Source organism: Mustela nivalis, assembly GCF_964662115.1.
Source record: "Mustela nivalis genome assembly, chromosome: 8".
In the NCBI taxonomy this organism is placed as follows: Eukaryota; Metazoa; Chordata; class Mammalia; order Carnivora; family Mustelidae; genus Mustela; species Mustela nivalis.
The window spans coordinates 49,326,116-49,350,216 of NC_139027.1; the positions used below are offsets into that span (position 1 = coordinate 49,326,116).

Below are 24,101 nucleotides of genomic sequence, written 5' to 3' on the forward strand. Positions count from 1 at the left end.
ATATCCTGGGAGAAAGGGTACATGAACTGTCCCTCGCTGGTACTCCCTCCAAACTCCACCCCTCCTCAGGAAGCCAAGGAGGCCCTGGAGGCAAAGGAACGCTACATGGAGGAGATGGCTGATACTGCCGATGCCATTGAAATGGCCACTCTGGACAAGGAGATGGCCGAAGAGCGGGCCGAGTCCCTGCAGCAGGAGGTGGAGGCATTGAAGGAACGTGTGGATGAGCTTACCACTGACTTAGAGATCCTCAAAGCTGAGATAGAAGAGAAGGGTAAGGGGCCAGGAGCTGATGGGGGCCAGATGGTGGGGTTGGAACCATGTCTGAGAGTGTTAATGGTCTTCCCCAGGCTCAGATGGGGCAGCGTCCAGTTATCAGCTAAAGCAGCTCGAGGAGCAGAACGCCCGCCTGAAGGACGCCCTGGTGAGGTAGGGTCCCCGCCCTGCTTGGCTCCAGGCTCGCTCTCCTTTCTCTAGATGCACGAGAGAGTGCCCATGGCCAGTGCCTCGGACACAGCACTTCCTCCCTTCTCCCTCCCTGCTTCTCCACAGGATGCGGGATCTTTCTTCCTCTGAGAAGCAAGAGCATGTGAAACTCCAGAAGCTCATGGAGAAGAAGAACCAAGAGCTGGAAATTGTGAGGCAACAGCGGGAGCGTCTGCAGGAGGAGCTGAGCCAGGCAGAGAGCACCATCGATGAGCTCAAGGAGCAGGTCTGGGGAGCCCAGGCCCTCACCCAGGGGACCCCTCTCTTCAAAGGCCAGTGCCTCCTCTTTCTTGGTGTCTTTCAGCAGCTCTTCCCCCCGTTCCCTCCTTGTAACACAGGTGGATGCTGCTCTGGGTGCCGAGGAGATGGTGGAGATGCTAACAGACCGGAACCTGAATCTAGAAGAGAAAGTACGAGAGTTGAGAGAGACCGTGGGAGACTTGGTAAGAGAATAGACCCCTGACTTCCCGCCCTGGTAAAGGGTATTTGGAAGGCACTTGCTGAAAGAGGGACTGATATGACCTCTGACCTTTGAGCAGGCTGTGTGGTGAGTGGCCCACCCTGACCTGCTACCCTGACCCTGCCTTTCCTTTGCGCCTACTGCCTTGTGGCCTCCCAGGAAGCGATGAATGAGATGAACGATGAGCTGCAGGAGAATGCACGCGAGACAGAGCTGGAGCTGCGAGAGCAGCTGGACATGGCGGGCGCGCGGGTCCGGGAGGCCCAGAAGCGTGTGGAGGCAGCCCAGGAGACAGTCGCAGACTACCAGCAAACCATAAAGAAGTACCGCCAGCTGACCGCCCACCTTCAGGTGCCTGTGTACCCCCCGTGTTGTTCACCCACAATCACCTCGGGCTCCCTTGTGACCCAGCTGTGCCTCATTGTCTCTCTCTCTCCTAGGATGTGAATCGGGAACTGACAAACCAGCAAGAAGCATCTGTGGAGAGGCAGCAGCAGCCACCCCCAGAGACTTTTGACTTCAAAATCAAGTTTGCTGAGACTAAGGCTCATGCCAAGGTCAGGGGAGTGGATAGGCCAGAGAGTGGGAAGTGTTGGGGCATCCAGACTGGCTGTGGCTATAGGCTGATCTGGCGTGGGGTTCTGGACTTTACGTGGCTAGAGGGGGGGGATGCTTTGCATGGTGGTCTGGAAGACTCCTCGCTAGGGCTTGTCCCAGAAGCAGGGGGCCTGGTGGAATGAGGCATGATAGTTCTGAGGCTCTCTCCAGCCTGGCTGAGAGCCCACCTTCCTGTACACCTCACAGGCAATTGAGATGGAATTGAGGCAGATGGAGGTGGCCCAGGCCAACCGGCACATGTCCCTGCTGACGGCCTTCATGCCTGACAGCTTTCTTCGGCCAGGTGGGGACCATGACTGCGTCCTGGTGCTGCTGCTCATGCCTCGTCTCATTTGCAAGGTATGGCTGGTCCATCTAATCACTTGCTGTGTAGCAGGCCCAGAGGATGCTGAGTGAAGATAGCAGTCAGTGTCCTTGCTCACAGAGTTTATCTTGTGGTGGAGGAATGCAGTGGGCCAAGTCGCAGATGCAAGCACATTACAGACGCTGGGCTGTGAAGGGCAGGCGGCTTCTCTGAGACAGCGCTGCTGGGGCTCTGATTCAGGTGGAAGGGTGGCACCAAAGGAAGAACATTGGAACTGAGACCCAGAAGGTGACTAGGAGCTAGTGTGGGGGACGACCGTCAGGATAGGATTCAGGTGAAAGGGTAGTGGGCGCGGTCGCTTTAAGGCAGGAAAGAGCTTAGCCCCACTGGTTCACTACCCTTTCATCTCCACATCCCAAATCCTCACAACCTCCGGTAATCACATCATTATCCTTTCCCTCGGTGAGACTCCCTTGCCCACCTAAGAACTGTTTCTGCTTTCCTCCTCCCCATGTGCCCATGCGTTATCCCCCCACCCACCCTCCCGCCTAGTTGCTCAGTTTTGTGTCCTATGTTCCTGAGTCTGTTCTCCATCCTCTGCTCTGAGCCCCAGGTCCCTGGTGCTTTTTCCCACAGGCAGAGCTTATCCGGAAGCAGGCCCAGGAGAAGTTTGAACTAAGCGAAAACTGTTCAGAGCGGCCTGGGCTCCGAGGAGCTGCAGGGGAGCAGCTGAGCTTTGCTGCTGGGCTGGTGTACTCGCTGAGTCTGTTGCAGGCCACGCTCCACCGCTACGAGCAGTAAGTGACCCCCGGCCCCTGCCCTGGGACCACACGGCCAAGATTGGATGGCACTGAGAGTTCCTGGCAGGTCTTGGCCTCAGAGGACCCTTTTCTGGTCTCCAGCGCCCTCTCTCAGTGCAGCGTGGACGTGTATAAGAAGGTTGGCAGCCTCTACCCTGAGATGAGTGCCCATGAGCGCTCCTTGGATTTCCTCATTGAGCTATTACACAAGGATCAACTGGACGAGACTGTCAACGTAGAGCCTCTCACCAAGGCCATCAAGTACTACCAGGTCTGGGGCGAGTATTCAGGCTTGGCACAGCAGGGAGGGAAGGTTTCTTCTGCTGAGGCTGTTGCCAGTGTGGCCAAGGCTGTATTTCCTAGGCTGGTTCCTTAAGGTTTGGCTTGCTCCTAAACAGACTTGCCCGAGGATGCAGCTCCTTGGGGTCTCGGATTCTCTTATACTTCTGGAGTCCTGTGGTGACTGGGGCAGTTTGGGGAGAATTCTCCATCCTTCCAAGGTCTGAAAGCGGTCTGTTTGTCATTTCTCCTCAGCATCTGTATAGTATCCATCTTGCTGAACAGCCCGAGGACAGTACCATGCAGCTGGCTGACCACATTAAGGTGAGGTGTCTGGGCCAGTGCTTGAGCCCCTGTAGAGGTCAGCAGTGGGGGACATCAGGTCAAGAGACCTGGCCCTTAGGTGTCAGGTGTCCCATAAGACTGGACCAGTCATATCAGGGAAGCCAGAGAACCAACACCTTTGTTGGTGGAGAGGAGGGACTTGTTAGAAATAGCGATGGAGCAGAAGGGTTCCTGTTGGGGGCTGACAACCACACGTGTCTGTCCTTACAGTTCACCCAGAGTGCCCTGGACTGCATGAGTGTGGAGGTGGGACGGCTGCGTGCCTTCTTGCAGGTGAGAGCACAGCCAGGTCTTTTTCACTTCCTTTTCTTCATTAGTTCCCACCTGCTCACCTCCAGCCCTAATGCTGTCTTGGTTCCCTATTTCCTGTTCCCTGAGTAGGGTGGCCAGGAGGCTTCAGATATTGCCCTTCTGCTCCGGGACCTGGAGACATCGTGCAGTGACATCCGCCAGTTCTGCAAGAAGATCCGAAGGCGAATGCCAGGGACAGATGCTCCTGGGATTCCAGCTGCACTGGCCTTTGGAGCACAGGTTTAGGGCAGCGAAGGGGGAAGGAAAGGAAGCTAAGTAGAAGCAGGAGGGGCCTAGAGAGTTGAGGTCTGCATCTGGTCAGGGAAAAAGAATGGTCTAGAGGTAGCTGGGAGCTCTGGCGCGGGACCTGGGGTGGGCTCCTGACTCTGAACTCTCGCACAGGTGTCGGACACGCTCCTAGACTGCAGGAAACACTTGACGTGGGTGGTGGCCGTGCTGCAGGAGGTGGCAGCTGCTGCCGCCCAGCTCATTGCCCCACTCGCAGAGAATGAGGGACTGCCTGTGGCTGCGCTGGAGGAGCTGGCTTTCAAAGCAAGCGAGCAGGTGGGCCGGGGTAGCTGGACAGAGGTGGTGGCAAAGTCCTGGGGCCAGTATGGGATTTTCACTGCTGCCCTTGCTCCTGCAGATCTACGGGACCCCTTCTAGCAGCCCCTATGAGTGTCTGCGGCAGTCGAGCAACATCCTCATCAGTACCATGAACAAACTGGCCACAGCCATGCAGGAGGGCGAGTATGATGCAGAGCGGCCCCCCAGCAAGGTAGGGAGCTCTTTGGAGGTGCTCGAGGACCCCAGAGGAGCCAGACTTACAGAGTTGCTGCTGGTGGGGGAGGGCTGGGAGAAGGGAGAAGGTGGGAGAAGGGAATCTGGAGAGCACCACTCTGCTTGGAAGGCAAGGCTTGCCCTATGCCCAGCTCTCTCTGGGAGGAGCACATTGGTGACCTCCTCTCCCCATTTCTGCCTTCTGCTCCCACCTGACCCCTAGCCTCCCCCAGTTGAGCTGAGGGCTGCAGCCCTTCGTGCAGAAATCACCGATGCTGAAGGCCTGGGCTTGAAGCTTGAAGATCGAGAGACAGTTATCAAGGAGTTGAAGAAGTCATTGAAAATCAAGGTGAGGGTGGAGGGTAGGCTCAGAATCTGCGGGGCCGGGAAATACTGCTGAGGTACAGGACAGCTTCGAGTGTTAGGGATCTCCTGGGACTGAAACTGGTTGGGGGTTGAGGGGAGAAGTGGCCCCTGTGATCAGTGGGGAGAGCACCCTGGGGGCCCTTTGGAGCTTTCTGGTTCGTGGTCTGTCCCAGGTCCCTGGGGCCCATGAGAGGATGTAAGGGAACTAGACACTCTCTGTCCTTGTCCAGGGGGAGGAGCTGAGTGAGGCCAATGTGCGGCTAAGTCTCCTGGAGAAGAAGCTGGACAGTGCTGCCAAGGATGCAGACGAGCGCATCGAGAAAGTCCAGACTCGGCTGGAGGAGACGCAGGCACTGCTGCGGAAGAAGGAGAAGTCAGGCACTTTCCCTGCGTCCCTGCTTGTTCCACTCCTTCCTGCCAGCCGCTCTCCCTCCTAACCCCCCATTCCCCAGGCCCTCTCCGAGTGAGACTCTCCTCAGGGGAGATTCCATTTTCCTTCCCCACTGCCAAGCCCATTGTGTCATTCCAGTTGGAGCATGTGCTGCTCCTGGCTCCTCACCAGCAGGGCTACTCTGAGGCCCTGTCAGGACTGAGAAGTCGGGCTGGCGCTCTGGGGAAGGGACCCTGCCCAAGCCCAGATTGTCTTCCACAGGGAGTTTGAGGAAACGATGGATGCACTCCAGGCTGACATTGACCAGCTAGAGGCAGAGAAGGCAGAACTAAAGCAGCGGCTGAACAACCAGTCGAAGCGCACGATCGAGGGGCTCCGGGGGCCCCCTCCCTCGGGTATTGCTACCCTGGTCTCTGGCATTGCTGGTGGTGAGTGCAGTGGGAGAGGCAGTGTTAGCCCAGAGGAGATTGAATGGCTTCCCTCCTGTCCTTGGCCTCAGTTTGATTTCTTACCCCCTCTTCCTGGATGTTCAGCCAGGAATGTGTTTGCCCGGTTTTGTTCTGTGAAAGCTTTTTACCAAGTTTTTACTTCTCCTAAAGATATTGTGCAGAGTCCCCCTGAACAAGGTGGGGCATTACCAGTTTGTCAGCGGAGCCCGAATGGCAACGACAATTAGACTCTAACAGATGTCCCTTTGGGTCTCGCCTTTCTGTGCCAGCCCAAAATCCCAGACAGGCATCAGCCTGCAGCAGATTAGGCTAACTTTGCTGCTGTATCCAGCCATGCCTGATGCCTGATCTTGATTGCTCTTCTGCTTGCACTTTGTATTTTTCTCTACTGAGTTCACGTGCCTTTATCCTGTGGAATGGCTGTCTTTTCCATTGCTGATTTCTCCCAGTTCCACTTAGGACTTGTGTTCTGACCTCTCTTTGGTCTCTAGTATGGTCAGGGCCCTTTACCTGGAGTTTTTCTGGTTCTGAAGCCCAGTCTTCCTAGTTTTCCAGGACCAAGGGAGTGTCCACTGCTGTGCTGGTTCTCATCTGCCCTGTAGTTTTTCAGTTTCTTTCTTACTTCCAAAAGACAGGCTCCTTGACCTGAAGCCCTCAGGATCTCTAGAGCTCCCCTGCGATGCCTGTCTTGTCAGTTGGCCTTCCCTAGGTTCTTGTTCTCATTAAAGCCCCCCTCACTGGTGCCTCTTGTTCTTGGGAGGTGACCGAGGACTTGTTGGCCTTGGACTTGTGTTGTATAGTTGGCTCCTGTTCCTTGGGCAAGGGGTCTCCAGAGTTACCACATTGTGTTGTAGCACAGGCTCTCTAAACCAATACTGGTTCTGATTCACAAAATTTCCCACTAAAAAAAGAGCGTCTTTTGCCCCAGAATAATGGGGAACCCAAGGAGCAGGGAATGCAGCTGCACCTTCAACTTCAGCTTTGCTACTGTGGAACAGTACGGGTGCAGACATCTTGGGGTCTCGGGAGCAATCCCTCTGCCCTTCTTAGAGATGGAATGTGAGGCAGGGAGCAGGAACGCCTCCTGCCCCAAGTGCTCCCTCCAGTGCGCACCCCCACTGCGGCTCTTCCTCATGCTTCGCTCCTCTTTCACACGTACTTGCTCTTCCTAAAAGTGCAGAGAGCAGGGGCAGATTCTTGTCGGAGGGGGAGTGAGGGTTAGGAACAGGTGTTGCTATAGATTGTGTCCAGGATTCCTCTGGTGTGGCCCCTTAATTCCAAGTCCTAACTCATCTCTCCTCTCTTCCTGCTCCCCCTTGGGCTATCCTGAGCACAGAAGAACAGCAGCGAGGTAGAGAGCCTCCCTGGTGGGGGTTTGCCAGGGCTGTGGGAAGTGGGTCTGGGGGAGCAGGGTAAGACTCCCCCCTTGGGAGCAACCAGGACTGGAGGTGGGAGTGGATAATGAAAGGGGATGAGCAAGGATGGGGCCCATCTTCCACCCTCTCTGCTTGGGGCTGATGACATTGGTCTTGGTACACACAGGAGGTGCCCCTGGGCAGGCTCCAGGATCTGTGCCAGGCCCTGGGCTGGTGAAGGACTCACCACTGCTGCTTCAGCAGATCTCTGCCATGAGGCTGCACATCTCCCAGCTCCAGCATGAGAACAGCATCCTGAAGGTGAGGGGGTCACAGGAATGACTAGGGTGCAGACGGAGTCCACCTGCCCCATTGATGATAGATGGCAGGGCCTTCTGTTGCTTCTTACCACCATTCCTCTTCTTCCCCCCACAGGGAGCCCAGATGAAGGCATCTTTAGCAGCCCTGCCCCCTCTGCATGTGGCAAAGCTCTCCCCCTCACCTCACGAGGGCCCTGACAGTGAACTAGCAGCTGGTGTGCTGTATCGTAAGACCAGCCAGCTGTTGGAGACGTTGAATCAACTGAGCACACACACCCACGTAGTAGATATCACTCGTTCCAGCCCTGGTATGAACCCATCAACCCATGAAATGAGTAACATACCCCCCTCCCTTTGCCCCAGGGCTGTAACCCCTACCCAGGCATGTGCCATATGGTAGAGCCTCTTCCTAGCATTGCACTCTGGCTTTGGTGCTTGGTTTGCTTGATTTCAGCCATTTTCTTACGGACCTGCTCCATGAGAGGGTCTACTGGGCCTTGATGGGCCTCACTAGCCTGCCTTTCCCACAGCTGCCAAGAGCCCGTCGGCCCAGCTCCTGGAGCAGGTGGCTCAGCTCAAGTCCTTAAGTGACACCATCGAGAAACTCAAGGTTAGCTCAGACCCTACTCTTCCTTGGTCTGCAGAGTTTGCTTCATAACATTCCCTGCTGGAGCCCTTGGGCACTCTCAGAGTTCCTCTGGGCCCAGCCCTGTGCTAGACAGCACACTGGGGAGGAAGTGGAGGGCAAGGCAGGGTTCCTGTCTTAGAAGCTCACTGTCTTGGTGCAAATAGAAGACAGATTCTCATCAACAAATTGGATCATCTTTAGGGCGTGGGGTTCGGGTGCAGATTCTTTAGTGCTGAGATCACTGGGGGGTAGAATGGTTGGGGGTGCCTTCCCAGAGGCTGAGAGTCTGAGTCAGGCTTTAAAGGATAAGTGTCTGTAAAATAAGGATGTTGGATAGGGATGGGGTTGGAGGTGAGAGCAAAAGTATGGTGACAGGACCAGGTCCCTGCTCCTCCTGATCCTGGTGTCCCTGTGAAACCAGGGAGATTCTGGGCTAACCTGGGCAGGGGGTGTTGTTGCTTTAATGAATCCTTGTTCTCCTCCTTGCCAGGATGAGGTCCTTAAGGAGACCGTATCTCAGCGCCCTGGAGCCACAGTTCCCACTGACTTTGCCATCTTCCCTTCATCAGCCTTCCTTAGGGTAAGAGGGAGAATGAGGAGAATTGAGGCCTCAGATGGGTCTTTCCCTCTTCTCCAGAATATGAAGCAGCCTTTGGGGGCTCAGGTCAAACAGCACATCCTGAGTTAACTGGCCAAGTCTTACTCGTAAGCAATTCAGATGTGCATGCAGTGCTTCCAGAAATCCCAGTATTTTAGCAGTTGAACATCTTCTATGACTTTTGACACCCGGAGAGGCTCAGAACTCTCTTGATAGACTCTGTACCCCAATTCTGATTTGGAATATGTGGTCACCATAGTCTAGAAGCCCCAAAGTCTGTCTCATGGGGGCTGCCTTTGTCCCAGTGCTCAGGGTCCCTGTCAGTGGCACACAGCTCAGGTGAACCTCTGACCTGGGGACCTCTTCCCCTTGCCAACTCCCAGGCCAAGGAGGAGCAGCAAGACGACACGGTCTACATGGGCAAAGTGACCTTCTCGTGCGCAGCTGGCCTTGGACAGCGACACCGGCTGGTGCTGACCCAGGAGCAGCTGCACCAGCTTCATGGTCGCCTCATCTCCTAAGTGCTCCTTCCACCCCATGCACTTCTACTCTCCACCCTCCTGGTGCCACTCCGCCTGACGCACAGCCGCCTCAGCTAGTCCCCATTGTAGAACTGTGTGCACAGCTGTTCCTGCCCTGTTCAGCTTTATTTCCACCTGTCAGTGCCCTGCCCCTGCCCCTTGACTTGGGTTCCCCTATTTCCATTCCTTGGCCTCTGCCAGGATTTGCTGTTCAGCTGCTCCCTCCTTCCTGAGGGGCCTCAGGGCATGTGGGGGGTAGGCTGAGACCCCACCACCAAAGGTTCAGTGAGGTCCCCCTGATAGAGGACTTCACCCCTTGATTAAAGCAACTTCTGCTTCAGTGCTTTCTGTGTGGTGTTGGCAGTGGGACTTGGGCCTTTTGGTTCAGAGCAGGAGTGGAGGAGAAGGGATGCTGAGGAGGCTTTGGCTGTGCCATATTTGAGGGTCCCTCTCTGTAGAGACCAGTGGGACGTCACGCCCCTAACACTCACGTGCATAGAGTTACTGTGAACAAGGGGAAAAGGGCTAGACCAGGTGCTTGGCACCCAAGTTCTTTATGGAGTTAGGGGAGCTAGGACTTAGGGTCAGCCACCCTACTCCATGCATCTGTCAGCCAGTTCCCACTCACAGCAGAGGGACCTTTCCAGAATGCAACCTGGGCCATGTTATTCCCTGCTTTAAATCCTGAAATGGTTCTTCCAACTAAAATTTCTAATTTAAATAAAATCCTGAAGTCTTTTCTCTAAGTATCTAGAGATACTTTAAATTCACTAGAAGTGCACATAAGGCCATCTGTGTGTTCTGGGTCTTGCCCACCTCTCCAGCCTCTCACGGGGCTACTTGTCCATGTGTGCCTTGTGGTCTTCCCTTAGTGAATCCCTGCAGTTGCTTTGGTGCCCTGTGCTCTCTCAGGCTCCTTTCCGCTGCCCAGAATGCCAGCCACCTCCTGCCTTCTGCTCCCCCTGTGTGCCCCACCCCTACTCAGCTGACATCCTGTTCATTTATTAAGACAGCTCTGGCATTGCCGCCTTGGGAAATCTCCAATTCTGTGGCCTCTTGGGTGCTTCCGTACTGGAGGGAGTAGAGAATGTGAACGTTTTTTCCAGGTGTGCTTGGATTTGGTGGCTTTGTTCTTTGACAGGGTTTCTAACCTTTGGTTTGCTTTCTCAATGGCAGAATGGGAAGAATGATGCCTCCCAGGGTTGCTGTGAAGGCTAAAAGAAAGAGCGCGTGCTGGCTTCCAGCACCGTGGCCTGTGCCCGGCAGGCCTGCTCCCCTTCCCAGTGCCTGCACCCACAAGACTGCTTCATACTGGGAAGCATCTCTAGTCATTGCAGTCATCAGTTAACACTTCGGTTACCCACTGTAGACAGAGTGAGAGTTCCTAGAGGTTGTCTTTTATCTCGGCATCCCCCAAAACACAGGGAGAAGAGCACATGTTTGGGAAGGAGAGCTGTGAATTTCATTTTGGAAATGGATATGAGGTGCTTGGAAGAAGGTATGAGTGCAGATGGCCCTGGGTAGTTGGAGCTGAGGTCTGGAGCTTAGCAGGGAAGTCTGGATTGGAGATACAGTTTCAGGGATGAGTTGTGTCAGTGGTGGTTGGTTTGGATGAGGGGTAGGATGAGGATGAGGTTTAGTCCAGGTCACTTAGAGAACTGAACCAGAGGCAAAGCCAAAGTATAGTGCTTTATAGTAACTGTAGTCCCAAAGCACTGTGACTGAGGAAGAGGGCCGGAAACTAGGCAGGGAAGGAAAAGAAACAAGGTTTGTTTTAATGAGTCGCCCACTGCTTCGCCAAAGCACAGCTAGCCACCTACCCACATGGGCTGTCTCTGGAGAGACCGTTCACAAGCACAGTACCTGGCTGCAACGTTACACTGGGGTTGATGGAGGGGTGGAGAGCAGATTCGCCTGTTCTCCCTCCTGTCTTCTGTCTTCTGTGGTCTGAGTTTGCCCTGTGAAGTGTTGCTCTCCCTCACTTGCTGGGATTGTATGACTTGGCCACGGGAAAAGCCAGATCCCATGCCCTGTAGTTCCCCCAGGTCCTGAAGGAGTACGGTGAACAGAAGGCCACTGGCCTGCAGGACTTGGTCACTGCAGAGCAAGCGACTGATGGCTTGGAAATCAGGTGAGGCCACAAGTCACCTGAGGAGAGTGTCTAGGCAGAGGGAGGGCAGAGCCCTGGGCAGTTCTGAGTATTGAAGAGCCTGCTGTGGAGCCCAGGGCAGCATTCATTGGAGCAGAGGCCCCCAGAGGAAATGTCAGGGCCAAGGAGGAGAGATTCAGGAGAGGTAGTCAACAGCCTCTAATATAGCTCAGAGGCAATGTGGCTGCATTCTAGAAAGTTGCATCTGATTCTCAGATGCCTGGTGAGCTGAGCAGTCTCAGTGGGTTAGAGGGAGCAGGAACTGGGTCATGGTGGCAAGAGTGGGGAGAGAGCAGCATGTGTGTACTGTGTCCCAATGTTCAGTCAGTGTTCAATTGTGGAAGCTGGCCAGCGGATGGCAGACCGCTGACACAAGTATCATTGCCTGTGAATAGTGATGGGAGCTGCTTATGGGGCCCATGAGGGTTCGGGAAACTGGGATGTGATGATGGGGGGAGAGAGGCCTAGTGAGGTATCCTTGGTACAAGGATGGGGGAGAGCATGGGAATGGTCTCCTTTGGTTCCTCCACTCGGCTGACAGCTGTGACATGAGAACCAAGCAGACTGGCTGATCATTGGCAGGGGCAGGGTATGAGCAGCCTCAATCATGGTAACTAGGAATCCCTCTCTTTTTGGGGTTCTTGAGCAGATTCTCAGAGTCAGTGGCACTTTCCCCAATATGGTGGCAGCTTTGTGAAGTAAGAATAAGGCTCATATTCCAGCTCTTCCACTTAATAAACTATGGGAATTTGGGCAAGTTCCTAATCTTGTCCTCAATTTCTGTGTCTGTACTGGGGCTAATAGCACATTTCTCAGGTGTATCCCTTCCGGAGGTAATCTTCGGGGCAAGATCAAGTGAAATAGCATGCTTCACCCAGGTACTCAATAAAAAAGCATGCTTGGGAGAGGCTGATACTGAACAAATGGAGTGACATACAAGCAGTCATGTTCCGAAGACATAGATTTATGACGCAAATAATCAATTCTGGGTCCCAAAGGAGAGGCAGTCCTTGGTGCCCAGCTTTGTGCCCAGCTTTCGGCTTGTTTTTTGGGCAGTTACCATCTTACTCGCTACCGTCCAGGCACTATTTCCTTATCTTCTTAGTGGGCCAAGACTGAGGGAGAGTCAGTCACCCCAGTTGAATTTGCTTGCTTAGTTCCCATATTTTGTGCTACCTGATGGTGGGGAACAGGAGTGGAGGCAGTATGGAGACTTGAATCTCTGCTGGCTCACCCTGGGAAATGTGCCAGGCCCCAGTGCGGGGCCCCAGAGCCCATCGTGCCCTACCCAGCCCTGGGGCTAAAAGCAAACAAAGTTTCCTAGGATGAAATACCTTGATCCCTGGCAGGGAGGCCTAGGGGCACCTAGAGAACATGGGCTCTGAGGGTGAGGGCTCCTCCTGCCTCCCTGTGGGTGTACGCTCCATGTAGCCCTCTCCTTGAGGTATATTGAGAAACCTGTCACTCATCCAGGCTGCTTTCATCTGTACCACATATGCCAGCTGGAACGGGCACTGCTGCTCCCGGGGACACAGGGTGGCTACTGCTGACGTACGCAAAGGGCCAGCCTGACATGTTTGACCTCCATTCCTCTCTGGAAGTCTGGGGAGTTGGGGAGTGAGACCTGGACTCATCTTGCTCTAATAAGGTGTCAGAGTAAATATATGTTTGTCACCCTGTGTTTCGTTCTGTTACTTTTTATCATGGGAAATTTCAACATTCGAATGAGGAGAGTAGGGTGTAAAGAATCTCCATTTGCCTAAATCTACCATTTCATGACTGATCGTGTTTCCCCACACCCCTTTGCTCTCCTTCCCTTCCAGATAATTTTGAAGCAGATCCCAGCCATCGTCTTCTCATTTCATTTCAAAGTATTTTAGGATCCCTAAAAGATAGTGCTCTTATAGAAAACTATAATACCATCATCCCACCTAAAAAATTTAATCCATCAAAGATCCAGTGTTCAAATTTCCCTTATTGTCTCATAAATGTTTTGTTTTATAGTATGTGTATTTGGGTAAGTTTCAAGGGAAAGACAATACACCACAAATAGTTGTCTCTTGAGTCCCGTTTTCTAAGTTACCACTATTGCACCAATACAACATATGCTTTATATACGTATGTCTTAAACTTCATTTTTTTAATAAAATATTTTATTTATTTATTTGACAGAGAGATCACAAGTAGGCAGAGCAGCAGGCAGAGAGGGAGGGAAGCAGGCTCCCCGCTGAGCAGAGAGCTGGACACGGGGGCTCGATCCCAGGACTATGAGATCATGACCTGAGCCAAAGGCAGAGGTTTAACCCACTGAGCCACCCAGGTGCCCCCTTAAACTTCATTTTTAATGTGTCAGTCGGTATGTACATATATATTACATATATGTACACACACACACACAGGATCATCTTGAGAATACAATAAATACAATGTGGAGGAAGATTGAGAACATAGGCTCCCAGTTCTTAGTCACCAATGGTTGTAGTGATTTTCCTTTCAGTGTTTTGCATTTAAAACTTTAATTTAAAGATGTTCTGCCATGGCTCTGTGACCATAGACCTGTTGGAGGGGGAGTACAATGAAAAAAAAAAAAAAAAAAAAAAAGGACCCAAAGTTAGGAAGAGATAAAGGAGGGAAATCAAGAGAGAATATATTTTGAAACTAAATGTAAGAATTTCCTTCATTCAGATTGCAAGCATCAGTCTTTGCTTGGGTTGTGATAGCAAGATACCATAAACTGGGTGGCTTATCAACAACAAAAATTGATTTCTTACAGTTCTGGAAGCTGGAAGTCTGAGATCAGGGTGCCAGCATGGTCATATTCTGGAGAGGGTGCTCTTCTGGTTGCAGGCAGATGACATCTTGGATCCTCACATGGCAGAAAGAGAGTAAGCAAGCTCTCGGGCCTCTTGGAAGTGGACTAGTCCCATTCATGAGGCTCCACACTCATGACCTAATCACCCCCACAGGCCCTACCTCCAGATACCATCACATTAAGGATTAGATTGCAACATGAATTTTAAGGTACACATAATTTCAGTCCATAATAGTATCCACGTAAGTGCTAAGAAATTATATGCTCTTACTTCTGCCTCAAAGTTGCCCATTAATTAAACAAATTGATAGAGCCCCTTTGCCTGTGAAGGAACAGTCTCCTCATAGCACTGTACATGGAAAGGTGGGCTAGGGAGAAGGGAAAGTGGTGGGAAAGCAACCTGTTTTTGAGGTTCTCTAGGTGCTAGGTACTAGAGCCTTCACTTTGGGAAGACTCAGCTAGAGCTATGACCCTTCAACTTAATAAATGAGGATATAACACATTTCTACTGAAGAACTTGAAGACTGACAGAAAGGGGCCAGATACCTTGGCAGCATGGCAACATGGATATTCATCATGAGCTAAGTGGTTTCAATCTCTCTGCTCCACAGATCAGGTTAGAAGTTCTATACTTGCCCATGATTAAACACTGGGGCAAATACCAAGTAAAATTTGCTTCATGTGGAGCAACAGGATGGAGCTACAAGGAAACTAATACTGCCCTAGAATATAACTGAGAACAGCCCCTTGAATTTCCTTCATCCAAGCCATACCTACAGGCCAAAGGTGTGCTTCTCAGCCAACAGAAAAGAATAGTGGAGATGCCACTTTCCCACGTGAACACAGGAGAGGGGATGGAGCTGCAGTCAGCATGGATGCAGGGAAGTGAGGCATAGAGCAGTGCCCCGGGAAGACAACTTTCTCCATCCCTATCCCTGCCCAGATTCTGAATTATAGACACGAAGGCTAGTCCATCCACTTTCAGAGAATTAGCTCGGGGAGAAGGAAATACAAAGATTTCTTGTCCCCTGAAATTGCTAAACAAGGCTTCACAAAGAGGTGCCCAAGGATCATGAGATGACTGAAATAAACTGAATTTAAAAGGTGGAGAGGAATTTTACAGACGTTAGAGGTCATTTCTTCCTGGCCTGCTGAACCCTTCGAAATAAGCCACAGGTACAGTAAGCCCCACTACTCCCGCCTTGTTAATGAGCAAGAGACGGCAGATACACAGCAAGTAACATCGAAGAGAATGACATAAACCAGTTTGCGTGCCCTGGGAAAGTTAAGGAAAAGACTGTCCAGTAGTTTTAGTTCTGGGACAGAGAGGGGGTTTCCAACTTAAAGATTTGTATCCTCAGGGTCATGGGTTATTTCATTTTAATTTTTCATATTTTATTCCTGGTATTAGTAGCTTGAGAAAGAAGAGTTTTCATAATTACTGATTATAAGGTTTATAAATACCCCACAAAATGCTCCATTTCACAAACAGTAACATTTCCTGATCTCTTTAAATGCAATTTAAATCCTTATTTTATAATAAGTGCAATAATAACTTAATAAAGTATAGCTAAATATACACAAAATACATATATCCTGAACTACAGGAAGGTGAGGAAGTGGTTTCCATAGCCGTATTTGATTTTAAGTACGCGTTTCCACAATGAACAAGAACTAACATATGTTAACAAAACACTACCCCAAATGCTTATTCTGCCATCAGCTCTTTAAGCAATTCCATTCCAAGTACTACTAAAAGCATGTATTTTAGATGCCTTAATCTGATTTAGGAGAATGAGTTCTCCTATGACTTGACATGTAGTGTATATAAGCCCCAAAGTTTTTAAGTCAAAAATCTTTCAACACAAGCATTCATGTGAAATTTAGTTTCTCCAAAAAAATCACTCATTATCTAAAGAAAAGAATAGAGCAAATTATCTTTTAAAAAATTATTTATTTTTAAAATTTCTTTTCCGTGTTCCAGAATTCATTGTTTATGCACCACACCCAGTGCTCCATGCAATACGTACCTTCCATAATACCCACCACCAGGCTCACCCATCCGCCCACCCCCCTCCCCTCTAAAACCCTCATTTTGTTTCTCAGAGTCCACAGTCTCTTATGGTTCATCTCCCCCTCCGATTTCCCCCAACTCCCTTCTCTCCATCTCCCCATGTCCTTCATGCAAGTTATCTTCTAAGACATAAACATTCTTACAAAAGACTACATTCCAATATCAACTTCTACTTAACAAAAACACAAACCAGTTCACTATCTTTATTTTCCAGTTTTTATTTAAATTCCAGTTAACATACAGTGTGATATTAGTTTCAGGTATACAGTATAATGATTGAACAGTTCATTATCTTTAATAATCTGCTAGATTACTGTTGTCTAGAAACTTCAAAATACATGAAACACATATTTCAGGTATCACAGTGTCAAAAGTGACATTTAGGTTTCACATTTTAAGCAACTGTAGTAGACGCTTACAATGGCACAAAGACACCTAATACAAGTACTTCTTCGTCATTTAGAGTCAAAAGTCAGAAGGAACTGTGTTTTGCAAAATAATTTAACTTTTGTGTGGTCATTGAAACCCAATAAGCAGTTCAAGTATGGTAATATCAAAGCAGGCAGTTAAGATCTCAAATCTCACACTAAAATTGAAGACATGAAAATTTTGTTCATCTTTCAATTACATGAAACTTACTGCAGAAAATATCAGCTACTATCAATGGTTGCCCCACAAGATAATGAAGCTTCAGAAATTAGAAAAAGTGTCAAGATTCATAGTAGACTTCATCAAATTCTTTTCCAGACTGTTTCACAGTAATCACGAGTAACCTTAGCAAACTTCCCTGGATCCTTTCAAATCAAGAAGACAAAATCTTCAGCTTATACTTGACCTTGTCTTTTCTTTTCTTTTCTTTTCTTTTCTTTTCTTTTCTTTTCTTTTCTTTTCTTTTCCTTTCTTTTCTTTTCTTTTTTTTTCTCTTTTAAAAAAGATTTTATTGGGGCGCCTGGGTGGCTCAGTGGGTTAAGCCGCTGCCTTCGGCTCAGGTCATGATCTCAGGGTCCTGGGATCGAGTCCCGCATCGGGCTCTCTGCTCAGCAGGGAGCCTGCTTCCTCCTCTCTATCTCTGCCTTCCTCTCTGCCTACTTGTAATCTCTCTCTGTCAAATAAATAAATAAAATCTTTAAAAAAAAATAAAAAAGATTTTATTTATTTATTTGACACAGAGAGAGAGATTACAAGTAGGCAGAGAGGCAGGCAAGGAGAGGGGGGAAGCAGGCTCCCCACTGGGCAGAAAGCCTGATGTGGGGCTCTATCCCAGGACCCTGAGATCATGACCTGAGCCAAAGGTAGAGGCTTAACCAACTGAGCTACCCCAGGTGCCTCTTGACTTTGTCTTTGAATTGACACTGCCTTGTGCATCATTTCACGGATGAACTCTATGACAAAGTCTTTAAGAATATCCCCTGGCTCTGTGTGAGTATTCTGATCATCCCCCAAACAGATATATTATATATTGAAAGTGTTTAGAAAAAGTCTTTTCTGCACCTTGTCCATTTTCTTCATCAAAGATGGGGTTTTCTTCCCCATCTTCTCAAGGTCATTTTTATTCTTCGAGTCCATTCTTGATGTTCTGCCGAGGCTATTCAGTCCTGGACTGAATATTCAGTTGGATGGCTGTGGTGCCAGGTTTGAAACAGAGCTGGATGCAGGGCCAAAGTCTCCCCAAGTCATTGCTCAGAGACTGGAGCTTCTGTCATGAGAGGAGTAGGAGAAGCCCATTCTAAAATGTTATCTGTGTCATTACTTCCATGGTTAGATTTGGAATGGGTGGTGGGGGCAACATGACTGCTCATGACATCCTCTGAGGATAGAGAGGGAATAATGACTTTGCCTCCAAGTGGGTCTGGGAGTAAATTTAGGCCCCCAGTCCCCTGTAGTCCTGGGCTTAGAAACCCATCATCTCTTGGTTGCAATGTTAATGTTACTCAACTTGATGATCTGTCCTTCTTTGAGGCCCAGATCCAACTTGGGATGAATGTCCAGTTCTTGAGATTCACGGGACAACTTAGATACTTGCTTTACCCACTTCAAGTAATTTTGTGGGAGGATATTAAATTCAAATACATCACCTGATCCATGAAGTAAATATCAATGAAAGCTCTATGCCCAGTGTCATCCTGGGACCAGATTACACAGTAGAAGCCAGAATCTGTCACTATCTCCTCAGCAATGATAGGATATTGTTTCTACTGGTGCTCAAACAAAGAGCTTCCATGATATTTTATACTCGAGTTGATAGGCAAGCTTCCCTTTTGAAGTGATTTGGAGGTGACTAGTCTAAGTAGGCTGGCCTGTAGCTGTTGTTGGAGGCACTGGGCAGAATGTGGTAGATGTTGACATCCAGCTTCATACAGAGATCAAGGCTTGTATTTCGCCTATGCTATCTTGGCCCTACTTTCCATGCCTACTAAGTCTCTTTTAATCTCTAGGTTCTTTCTTGCTTGCTTTTTCCTTATGATTTATTTGTTGAAGGAACTATTTCTCAGAGTTTGGATTTAAAATATATCCTTGTAGTGTTAATAGGTTCCTCTGCCTTCCACATTTCCTATAAATTTTTAGATTTATAGCTGTGATTCTCAAAGTGTGGTCTGCTTACCACCAGTATCCACACCACCTGGAAATTTGTAAGATATGTTAATTCTTACACCACAAGAGGGGCTGGCCACCTCAGAGGGTCTGGCCATCAAAGTCACCATCTTGGTGAGGCTTAGCATCCCATTTTTGAAGTCATCCATTGAAGAATAAAGGTCAATACAACTGGGGTAGGGAGGGATATAATTTTGGGTGAGGTAGTAGTTGGTCTCTTGATGGGATGGCATGGAAGTATTTCTAGGTTTTAATCAATGAATAATTAAATTTTTTTGCATCATGTCAGAACAAAAAGAATGGTGGACTTATGGCTTAAAAGTTAACTTAGTTGATGTCATGTACTTTGGAAACTATATGCCTACGAAGAGTCCAAGTTCCCCTGCCTTTCTTGGAGAAGTGTAGGGACAAGTGTTCACTCTCCCTCAATGCTTAGGCTATCAAATCTTGACATTTTCTAGATGACAAAGTAGCTCGGAAATGGCAAACCCTCTCCTGCCATTTAGTTTTAGGCCACTTCTGGACTTGGCAGTCGAGGGCACCTGGTTTAGACACTCCTTGGTCGGATCCTTCACCCGCAGCAATGGCTCGTCAAGTGTCTATAGAGAGTTGAAAGCAAGGCTTGTTTTCCCTTCTGATCTTGGTGGAAAGGGTCAGCCCATGACTAAAAGACAATCAGAACCTATGCAAACAATTGAGCAAGGACCACTGGGTGAAACTGAACTTTTGTGAACTCATGGAGAAAACACAACTTGCCTACTGAATTGTGAAATCAAGCTTTGTTTTCCAAAGTATTATATCTCAGTGGACAAACTCTAAGATAAATTAAGTGAGACCCATGTTGATACTCCTTTGTTAAAAAAAAAAAAAAAGGCAAAAGATAGACTGTATGCATTTGTCAACACTCTTAGAACTGAATGCTAAAAGAAAATGGGTTTTACTGTAAATAAACTTTTAAACATGGATTGAAAAAGAGTAGATTAGATTAAAAAGATTTTAAAAAATTATAAAACAAGTAGTTGACCACAACTTGTTAGAGTTTTCTTACATATTTACATGATACAGGAAATTCATTTTTCAGTGAGGGAAAAAGATTCTATTTTATAAAGTAGGTAGTCAGGCTGCTGTTTTAAATGAAGATAGATGGTCTGAAAAAGAAATATCCCCACTGATGCTAGGTCAGTGGGGGTCAGAGTGGGGAAGGGTACAGAGGCTGGAACTTACCCATTCTGCTCTTTTTTTTTTTTTTTAAAGATTTTATTTATTTATTTGACAGAGATCACAAGTAGGCAGAGAGTCGGAGGGGGAGTGTGGTGTGGGGCGGGAAGCAGGCTCTCCACTGAGCAGAGAGCCTGTTGTGGGGCTCAATCCCAGGACCCTGAGATCCTGACCTGAGCTGAAGGCAGAAGCTTAACCCACTGAGCCACCCAGGTGCCCCTCCATTCTGCTCTTGTTGGACATTCGGATTGTTTCCAAGTTTAAGTACCTACAAACCACGCTGCACAAATATCCTTGTTCGTTTGGTTCTGGTACATATATGCAAAAGTGGAATTGCTTTGTTGTTTGGTATGTGTATTTTCAACCTTATCAAGTATTACCACATGTTTTTGCAGAGTGGCTGTACTGGTTTATCCCCCAGCACCAGAATGGGGGATAAACTTGCCTGGATTCAAGTGCTCTCCCATAGAGAGTGGGGGGAAATAAGTCATGGAAAGAATGAGGAAGCTGGGCAGGGGAAGGCCTTGGGTGCCAATCCAAGGAGCTCAGACTTTATTTGACTGCCCTGGAAGGCCTCTGGTGATCTGGGGACAAGGAACAGAATGCAAAAACAAGCTTTTAGGAGAGTGAGCCTTTAATGCTCTCAGTTGGTTTTTGTTGTCGGGACAGTGAGGATGGTCATGGGGTTGACTTAAGCCAGCAACAGGATTCAGGTTCACAAGAGAGAGATTTGTGGGGAGAAGGTGCAAAGGGGGAGCTGAGCAAATGCTGTGGGATCATCCCAACTGGATCATCCCAACTCTACCAATGCTTGTCTTTAAATAATTCCGTTAGAGTGTTTCATACTGCCTGTGGGGGTGTGTAGTACTATCGTCCTTCTAGAGCACATTGTGGCAGTATTCAGCAAAGATGAAGATGCACATGCCTAAAGATCTAGATGTCCCAAAATATACCAAAACAAAACAACAGGCAAACAAAACCACCCCAAAAGAGGGGATTTCAAGAAGGAAACAATTGTCAACAATGTACCAGAGAAATCTATCAAGAAAATATACCAGGGGGGTGCCTGGGTGGCTCAGTGGGTTAAAGCCTCTGTCTTCAGCTCAGGTCACTATCCCAGGGTCCTGGGATAGAGCCCCAAATTGGGCTCTCTGCTCAGCAGGGAGCCTGCTTCCTCTTCTCTCTCTGCCTGTCTCTCTGCCTACTTGTGATCTCTTTCTGTCAAATAAATAAATAAAATCTTTAAAAAAATTTAAAACTCTAGTTCAAGATAAACCGAATTCTTACATTTACTTCTCTTTCATCCCTAAGTTCAACTGAAACTACATTTTTTTTTTTAAGGAAAGAAAGGGAAAATTCCAAAGCAGTGCTGGAAGACAAGTATGGTAGCTCTCCCTTATCTAGATATGTTCCTAGACCTCCAGTAAGTGCCTGGAACCACAGATATACTGAACTCCCTCTATACTATGTTTTTTTCCTGTACATACATACCTATGTTAATTTATAAATTAGGCACAGTGTAATTAACAACAACTAATAATAAGATAGAACGACTATAATGATATTCTGTAATAAAAGTCATGTGAATGTGCTCTCTCTCTCTTTCTCTCAGAATAGCTTATTGTATGGTACTCACCCTTCTGGTGATGCTGTGAGATGATAAAATGCCCACAGGATGAGATGCAATGAGGGGAATAGCGTAGGTGGTGTGACCTACGTAGCCTTAGGCTCCTGCTGACCTGCTAATGAAGAAGGAGCACCTGCTTCTGGACCACAGTGGACTGCAGGTAACTGAAACCACAGAAGGTAAACCTGCGGGGAAGAGGGGGACTGCTGTACGATAGATTCTTTGGGATCAGACACTGAGCTCTTGTCCATTTGGCAGGAAAGTCCTCCAGCCTCACTCCACTCAGGTGGTTCAGGTTGGACAGCCACGTTCCTGCAGAGCCTGCTTCTGAGTCCTGGCTGAAAGGCTCAGGCTGGGGCACAGTGAGGGGAAGGGATGCCTCTCAGCCACCCCCTCCTGCCCTCACCTTGCGTTCTAGTTTATGGAACAGACACATCATCGTCAGTTGAAAGACCAAATGTAGCTTTACCATTGGTCAAGACTTAGAAACCTTGTGGTTCATTCTTGGATAGGCTTTCTTAAGCTCCATTTCACCCTCCTCATGGGAGAGATGGGAAAGCCCCAAACTTTACTTCTCAGTGTCCCTTCCTGCTAGACTTCTTCATGTAAACTGAACTTGCATCACACTTGCTGAGGAACCTGCCTCCTCATACAGAGAGAAGAGGGGTCACCTGAGAATTAGGTAGAGTGGGAAAGCCCTGCAGCCCCAAAACAGCAGGCATTATGGCGGTTGGTGGCTGTGGGGGCACGTCAGGCCATCTGTCCCAAGCCTCCACCCTGCCTGGCCCTTTGCTCACACACAGCAAATGAATGACTTCTACAGCAAGACAGAAAGGCTCTCAAAGTAAATAAGAACTCTTGGAACTATGATTTTGTTTTAAGCTAAAAAAAAAAAGTAATTAAGAATGTGCATTGGTTGACAGCAAAGGTGTCATTAGAGCTGGAGAGAGGAACAAACAAGCTTTCGGTGAACTCCCAGCGGACACTGGAAAGAGGCTGCCAGAGCAGTCCTCTCCCTACTTCCTTTATCAGGAAGGATCCTCAGCCTGCAAACCTGTTCCTTTTGTGCATCCTGTCCCTCACTAACCCAGGGTGAACCTCATCCTCTGATTCCTACACAAAGTAAAAAAACAAAAACAAGAATCAAAAGCTAAAATATCTGAACTAAATATCCACATAATTTAAACAAAACCTGGGTGAGTAGAAGCCAAAGGGTCTCCCTGGAATGCTTGGCAGTGACGGCCCAACGTGTCTTCCCACCTGTGCCAACCTGTCCCACCCTGAAGCCAATCCTTCCATTCTTGTACAAAGTCCCATTCCACATTCCTTGGGGGCTCAGACACATTTGCTGATAATTATGTCTCTCCCCAGAATGACCCAGTCCTTTTCCTCCCCAAACCCACACTATACTAGGGAAACTGCTCCCTAGTTCCTGGGGTACACTGCATTATTCCGTCACTTAGGTCTTTGTTTTTATGGTTCCTTCCCTCCCGTCTGCTATTCCATATCCCACCATTATACCCTTTTCCTTTACGTCCTACTGAAGGCCATTTTCTCCATGAAGTGTTTCTTTTTCTTTCTCTCTTTTACTTTTCCTTCCTTCCTTCTTTCCTTCCTCTCTCTCTTTTTCCTTCCTTCCTTCCTTCTTCCCTCAATTCCTTCCTTCCTTCCTTCCTTCCAAGAGCGTGAGGACGTGCACGTGCGATAGGGGCAGTGTAGAGGGAGAGGGAGAGCATCTTAAGCAGGCTCCATGCCCAGTGCGGAGCCTGACATGGAGCTTCATGAGGGACCCATGCAGGGCCTCCGCAGGCTGAGTCTCACGACCCTGAGATCATGACTGGAGCAGCAATCACGAGTTGAACGTTCAACTGATTCTGCCACCCAGCTGCCCCTCTATGAAGTAGGTTACAAGTGTAGCACATAGGGCCTAAGCTATGGCTGGGGACTTCCAAGGTAAGCCGTGACCATTTATGAAATGAGTAAGTCCTCTAAACACATATGGTTTTTCTTTTACTAAACCTTTCCCTCCCTTTGTGCTGTTTTATGAGGCCTTGCACTCTTCTGCTTGTGTATTCATCTAATCCCTGATTTGGTGGAAATGCCCTGAGACTGGAGACCACGTCTTCTAGGCCAGCCTATCCCGATCTGCCCCAGACAAGGTGTTTCGCAGGCTGAAGTGCTTTCAGAGCTAAAAGTGGGAAAGTGTCAGGCAAACCAGGGTGAGTCAGTCATCCTAGTCTTGCTAGTCTTTGAGTCCATGGATTATGGAAAGAAAGTAGGATGTAAGGTTAAAGTTATGGTTCAGCCATGGTGTCCAAAACACACCTTCCTACAAGTCTGCTGTATGTGTGGCTTTTCCACTTGGGGAAGCCCTTGAGAACTAGGAACACAGTGAGGACTTTATACAGAACATCAGTTTCTTATCTGAAAGAAAAGGTAAACCCTGAAATATGGGTCTGAAGACACTCAGTAGATATACAGTAGGGCCTGTGTAAGAAAAGAGGTGGAGTTCATTTTTTTCAAGGAGCTCCCAGTCCCTGTTCTTCCTACCTCTATGTGTCCATGGGCTAGTATTATACTCTCTTGAGTCTCAGTTTCCATATGTAAAATCCTTGCCTGGCAGGACTGTTGAGAGTTA

General features: G+C 48.7%; 1 protein-coding gene across 11 annotated transcripts in view; it reads left to right on the forward strand.

Annotated features, from left to right (window-relative positions):
- DCTN1 (dynactin subunit 1) overlaps nucleotides 1-9,331 on the forward strand; it is a 29,559-nt gene extending 20,228 nt beyond the window's left edge. For 6 of the 11 annotated variants that reach the window (XM_082743913.1, XM_082743921.1, XM_082743919.1 and 3 more), the window contains 23 exons: nucleotides 70-274; nucleotides 351-429; nucleotides 553-712; nucleotides 825-929; nucleotides 1,106-1,297; nucleotides 1,387-1,503; nucleotides 1,751-1,903; nucleotides 2,505-2,665; nucleotides 2,771-2,939; nucleotides 3,203-3,271; nucleotides 3,503-3,565; nucleotides 3,674-3,823; nucleotides 3,986-4,147; nucleotides 4,230-4,361; nucleotides 4,587-4,712; nucleotides 4,960-5,102; nucleotides 5,382-5,548; nucleotides 6,906-6,920; nucleotides 7,112-7,245; nucleotides 7,360-7,552; nucleotides 7,775-7,854; nucleotides 8,363-8,452; nucleotides 8,854-9,331. In XM_082743913.1, the coding sequence (XP_082600039.1) occupies nucleotides 70-274; nucleotides 351-429; nucleotides 553-712; nucleotides 825-929; nucleotides 1,106-1,297; nucleotides 1,387-1,503; nucleotides 1,751-1,903; nucleotides 2,505-2,665; nucleotides 2,771-2,939; nucleotides 3,203-3,271; nucleotides 3,503-3,565; nucleotides 3,674-3,823; nucleotides 3,986-4,147; nucleotides 4,230-4,361; nucleotides 4,587-4,712; nucleotides 4,960-5,102; nucleotides 5,382-5,548; nucleotides 6,906-6,920; nucleotides 7,112-7,245; nucleotides 7,360-7,552; nucleotides 7,775-7,854; nucleotides 8,363-8,452; nucleotides 8,854-8,991 (3,003 nt within the window). In that variant the 3' untranslated portion in view covers nucleotides 8,992-9,331. The remainder of the gene's footprint in view (nucleotides 1-69; nucleotides 275-350; nucleotides 430-552; nucleotides 713-824; nucleotides 930-1,105; nucleotides 1,298-1,386; nucleotides 1,504-1,750; nucleotides 1,904-2,504; nucleotides 2,666-2,770; nucleotides 2,940-3,202; nucleotides 3,272-3,502; nucleotides 3,566-3,673; nucleotides 3,824-3,985; nucleotides 4,148-4,229; nucleotides 4,362-4,586; nucleotides 4,713-4,959; nucleotides 5,103-5,381; nucleotides 5,549-6,905; nucleotides 6,921-7,111; nucleotides 7,246-7,359; nucleotides 7,553-7,774; nucleotides 7,855-8,362; nucleotides 8,453-8,853) is intronic. The other 5 variants (XM_082743912.1, XM_082743920.1, XM_082743918.1 and 2 more) reach the window with 1 other exon arrangement.
- Nucleotides 9,332-24,101: the final 14,770 nt, after the last annotated feature.